Here is a 6167-nt window from a genome sequence, read left to right on the forward strand (position 1 = left end):
AGGTTATACATGTTATATCAAATTATTTTTAATCCTAAATCAGAACAGAATAGTCAATTCATCATATGCAAGTTATACATGTATAACAAACTATTCTTAATCCTCTACCAGAACAGGATAGTCAACTCATCACATGCATGTTATGCATTTTATATTAAACTTTTCTAATCCAATACCAGAACAGAATAGTCAACTCATAATATGCATGTTATAAATATTATAACAAACTATTCTTAATCCTATACCAGAACAAGACGGTCAACTCATAAAATGCAGGTTTTACATGTTATATCAAACTATTCTTAATCTTATACCAGAACAAGACGGTCAACTTATAACATGCAGGTTATACATGTTATATCAAACTATTCTTAATCCAATACCAGAACAGAATAGTCAACTCATAACATGCAAGGTATACATGTTATATCAAACTATTCTTAATTCAATACCAGAACAGAATAGTCAACTCATAACATGCAAGTTTTACGTTGGATTGTTTAAAATGTGAATATAAAATATTGGGAAAAGGGTTTAGAATATATCTGAAAAGGGTTTAGAATATATCTGAAAATTAACTAAATACTTTATACAGTTCAAAGTGACAAAAAGTCATAATTTTCCGAAATAAGAATTTTAAAATATTTTCTGGTATTGCCAATTTTAAAATATTTTCTGGTATTGCCAATTTTAAAATATTTTCTGGTATTGCCAATTTTAAAATATTTTCCGGTATTGCCAATTTTAAAATATTTTCTGGTATTGTCAATTTTAAAATATTTTCTGGTATTGCCAATTTTAAAATATTTTCTGGTATTGCCAATTTAAAAATATTTTCTGGTATTGCCAATTTTTTTGGTACCTTTGGTACCTAACTGCAAATGGGAAAGCTAAATGAAGCAAGCAAACCAAGCAAAGGGGAATTTCTATTAATTGGGGTTAAAAATGGTAAATTTTCGATGATTAAGAATGTACTAATCTAAAGGTTTGCATATGACTTTGCTATCTTTATTTCACTCTTCTTTAACGAGCTGACTCCCATTTTTATCTAAAACGAACTGTACTTGACGTATGGAATAAAATCCATAAAACGCATACAATATCAATTCTCTTTGTAACTTTAATCTGGATTAATCACGTTTTTTAAATTCTAATCATTTAATACTTTCTCTAGGCAGCCATGTCCTTCAGAAAACTTAGAAAGTTCTGAAAGCCAAACATTTTCCATTTTGGTGGTTGGAAAACCGTCCTTCAGCAAGAAGTTGAAAATCTCTTTTTCGGCATTTAAGAAGATTTTAGCTCCATCAACCTTGGACACTGTTTTGATTTGAGTTTGTTCATCTGTATATTTTTTGTGCCCATTATCTAAACTATGGCTTTAATCCAGATTTTTAAAATTTATGCTTCAATTTAATTGAAAAAATATACTTAAAGATTCATGCACATATGTTATTGATCATCAAATTCATCACCCAACCAATCTTTCTTTTTCAAGATAATGGTTTTCATTACCATTCAGGTCGTCAAAACAGAACGCTTTCCATACAATTTTATTTTTGTATTAAAAATGAAAAATAAAGGTTAAGAAGTTGTTTGTTTGATGTTTTTTTCTACAAGAAGCATGGTACCAGAAAATAGTCCTTTTATAATATCTCCATCAGTGTCTTAATTCCTATTTTGTTCTTAACATTTTTTAGGGATTTTGTCATCTTCTATCTAATTTTGTTGGTTAATTTTGAGTTTTAGTTACACCCTTTAAGTGACCTTTAGCTCCTACTGTTTTGATTTTACACTCAAGCACATAGCAATAGCATAGATGATCAAATCATTGTTTTTATTTCTCAAAAACTTTTCAATAAGAGGAGTTATGATCAAATACAGATAGGATTTCAATTGACTTGATTTTTGAAATGTCTGAACAGTCCCTTTAATCCTGTAAAATGTATATAGGGCTGAGAATACGAATATGAGGAGTGGTGAGGGAGTGCTGGAGGATACGTGGAACCTCGTAGTTTACTGTGAGTATATAAATCTACCTGTTTCCTGATGTCAAGTAAATTATATTATTCAAGTATACTACAGGGTGTCCCAATAAACATGGGAATTAAGTGACGACTTCATTTTCGTCTTTGTTTCACGTGCAATTATTACGTGAAAACATTTTTATTCCAGTTAAAACAGTAATAATCAAAGCTATAGTCTCGGAAATTCGGGTCTGCCATTTTCGAACCTTTAAAATTAAAAGAGTTATCAAGATATCTGTCCAGATTCTAATTTAATAAATCACAAAGAAATCATTCATACTTTTAAGATCTCCGTCAATTTTAAGGATACGAAGAAGGCAGACCACATCTTTAAAAGCTCAGAACACGCTGAGACTTTATTTTGATAACTCTTTGTCATTTATCAACTATCGGAAATCGAAGACGATTTTCAAATTGTCTCTTGAAGGGAGTGTTCGCGAAAAATATTCTATGGTGGTTGCTCTAAATCTTACTTCTATCTTTTGTGTCGATAAGAAGAAAATTGTTAAAAACGACTCATAACGAAGAATGTAGCGTCCATACAAATTCAGAAAGTTTTAATATTCGACTCAAATTCTTAAATAAATCAATTTAATTCTAAACTAATCATTCAGATATTACAACCTGTAATCATCGATTTTTTTCGACACATTCGTATATAATCGATGTAATTTACGCAAATCCGTTGCTAATAAATAGGCCATAAGGCAGAAACTCCATTAATAGCGTTATGCATATTTTATTACTATACTGTATGGGGTTCGGCCGAAATTTAAAAGAGTATCGTTGATCGAAACTCCCGAGTTTCCTTTTTTGGGGTCTTAACATTTGTGTAGATTTTGACTTAACAAATTCGAATAAAATGGAGAATGTAAACAAACTGAAAAAAATAATATTTCCTTACAAATATATTGATATTCACAAAACTGCCTAACCCCATTCGTGAATCCCGGTTTTTTAAAACTGGTTTTCATAACATTACCCTGTCTTAAGTTTTGGGCTCTGATGTCAACTATTAGCAAACAGTTGTAAATGTATAATCTAGATATCTGGGTGACAGTAGAAAAAATTTCACCCCCCACCCCCTCCTTTCCCCCTTGAGTGAAACTATGGTTTTTATATGTATTCCTAGACTTTCAGATCCGTGTTTTCAGTTGAAATATTAAAATTTCAAAATTCTGTTTAAGTTGAATGCAAAATCTTTGTATGTACAAATATGAATGTTTTCAAATCTGAAATCTCATTGATGTTGAATTTATACTTTAAAATAAACTGGGCTTTTAGGGTGCTTCGCGCCCATAATCTTTTTAGGGTGCTTCGCGCCCATCATCTTTTTAAACTTTTAAGTGTGGCTCATTCTGTGGCATCTTCTCTTTATGTAATATAAAATAAAAACAACAAAAAATTTATTAATTTATTAATATTTCTGCGCACATTTTCAAAATTTACCAACATTTTGAACATCCATAAATCTTCCATTGGTGATTTGAGGTCTCACAAAAAATTTGGGCCCGATCGATTCCGCTGTTTTGACGTTTATCGTTTTCTAACAAGCAAACAGACAGAACGACAAGGAAAGAATAAATATGATACAACAGCCTTTATTCATGTGTGACGGCAGGTTCACGACAGTAACTTTAACATCTTTATTTGATCAATAATGTTGAAAAAATTGCCGTCTTTAAAGGTTTTAAATTGTTTAACAACGAAAAACTTTATTTTTTTTAATTTTTCCCAATTTGAGATCATAAAATTTATTCTGGTTAAAACTTGATCAAACGATGCATATTCTTTAGATCCACCGATAGTGAGGCTAAAATTGGGCCATAAGTTAGATTCACATATTCTAGAGGTAAGCTAATTTTATTTCATTATTTCCTTCAAGATGTTCTAACCCCATCATTATACCTTCATGTGTAAAATTCTCACAACTTCCTTCATCGTCTCTTTTGTCACTTTTAAAGAGAAGCCACATTTGAAAATAACCAATTTTCAGAAAGTAAAATAAGGACTTGACATAGAAGCGGGCATTCCAATCTATAAATTGAAATTACGTATGCACTATACAGTCCATGTATTTCCTAATTATCTTAAAATAAAGAATATATTATGCAAGTTTCTAAGATTTAGACAGAATTCAATAGCGTTAAATTTAAGCGAAAACATAAATATTTAACATTTTTTTCTTTTCAATAAGTTAAGATGAAAGTATTTTCATGCTGAGTTATAATAATTGAAATATATCATGTCTGCACTAAAATCATGAAACTTCGATTATATATAATTATATAATCTGTTAAAACCTTAAATTTTGTAACCTTTAAAAAGTACAAAACCGCCCATCTCATTTATATTATCAACTGTTGTGTTTAGGAGGGAAGTGATATATATTTTGAGTGTGAAATCAAGTCGAATCCGCAGTACTATAAAATCCTCTGGTACCATAATGTAAGTAAAACACTCACACTTGCAGCAGTCGTTTGAAATATGAACACTGTAAATTACAATTATTTAACAGCTGACAGATGCTGATAATAAAATCATGGTTTTAATTTACAGTATAAAATCTAAATGTTTATTTAAAAGTTTTGAACTATAGAATCCTGTTAATTTTTAAACAGTTTTGCAAAGTAAAAACCACGCTATAATGTTGAAATTAAGAATGAGCAAGCTCAATGTTTTTGTAGTAACTCAAGTAAGTTGAATTGACGGAAAGATACTGTGGTTGTTATTTCAAGTAAACTTCCATCTTAAGGAGGAACAGGATTCATAAGATTCAATAATGTTGAAGAAATCCTCATTCTTTTACTCTAAAAAGTTTTTAATCATTTCTATTTCCTCCAAATTCTTTCTAAAGCATAAATGTGCAAACTACATGTGAAAATCTAATGAAAGGTTTTTGGTCTTGAAATAAAAAAAACGAAATTTTCCTCTCAATAGTTACTTTTAACAGTTGTTCCTTGTCGTTTTTATTTATTTTCCTCAACAGTCATTTCGCTAAAAACTTCTGTTTATCGACGTAACATTGCCAGCAGTCGACGGAACGTTAACAAGGCCTAGTTGACGGAACATTTCCCAGTCCTAGTTGACGGAACATTTCCCAGTCCTAGTTGACGGAACGTTGCTTAGTAATAGAACTTTTCCCAGTCCTAGTTAACTGAATGTTTTTCAGTCCTAGTTGAAAGAACGCTATCCAGTCATAGAGACAGAACGTTGCCAAGTCCTAGTTGATGGAAGGTCGCCCAGTCCTTATTGACAGAACGTTACCCAGTCCTAGTTAACAGAATGTTTCCCAGCCCTATTTGAAATAACGCTGTCCAGTCCTAGTTGACGGAATGTCGCCCAGTCCTTATAGTTGACCAAACGTTGCCCAGTCCTAGTTGACAGAACGTTACCCAGTCCTAGTTGACGGAACGTTGCCCAGTCCTAGTTGACGGAACGTTGCCCAGTCCTAGTTGATCGAACGTTGCCCAGTTTGACGGAACATTGCTCAGTTAGTCCTAGTTGACGTAACGTTGTTCAGTCCTATTTTGACGGAACGTTTCCCAGATAAAGTTGACGGAACGTTGCCCAGACCTAGTTGACAAAACGTTACCAAGTCTTAGTTGACAGAACCTTGCTCAGTCCTTGACAAAAGGAAAATACAATGATGACATGAGGCTTTTGTTCCTTGTAATCTGAGTAAAGCCTGGTATATGGTTTGGTCCCACATGGAGCATTGTCAGCCCTCTAGACACAATTACTTAATTAAATTAGTCCCTTATAACATTAGGTAAGGGACTAGAAGAGGAGGTGTGGTGGGGCCGGGGGGTGTAAATTTAGCCTCTTGAAAAAATGTCACAAGATGCAACACATGCTTGCCGTGTTATATTTACAAAATTGGGGGCGTGACTTTTGGTGATTTAAAATACACATCTTTTAATGTTTAGACAAAAAAATAAGTTCCAAAAAAGCTCCCTTAATCAGCCAGTTCATAAATTAAACAAAAATTTAGCCGTTGATTTAACCGTATTCAATGTTTATTTGTGTAGAGGGGACTGTTAATATTTTGTTGTAATAAGAATATATTCCATTAATACTAAATATCAATTAAATCAAACTTCATGAAAACTAGAGTAAACTTTGAGTGACAGGTTTACCCTA

General features: G+C 31.9%; 1 protein-coding gene across 1 annotated transcript in view; it reads left to right on the forward strand.

Moving 5' to 3' along the window:
- LOC111712329 (hemicentin-2) overlaps positions 1–6167 on the forward strand; it is a 46626-nt gene that overhangs the window by 22064 nt on the left and 18395 nt on the right. Inside the window, exons 11-13 of the mRNA XM_023486904.1 lie at positions 1951–2018; positions 3821–3876; positions 4398–4472. Coding sequence (XP_023342672.1) covers positions 1951–2018; positions 3821–3876; positions 4398–4472 — 199 coding nt within the window. The remainder of the gene's footprint in view (positions 1–1950; positions 2019–3820; positions 3877–4397; positions 4473–6167) is intronic.

This window comes from Eurytemora carolleeae, unplaced genomic scaffold (genome assembly GCF_000591075.1).
Source record: "Eurytemora carolleeae unplaced genomic scaffold, Eaff_2.0 scaffold1246, whole genome shotgun sequence".
In the NCBI taxonomy this organism is placed as follows: Eukaryota; Metazoa; Arthropoda; class Copepoda; order Calanoida; family Temoridae; genus Eurytemora; species Eurytemora carolleeae.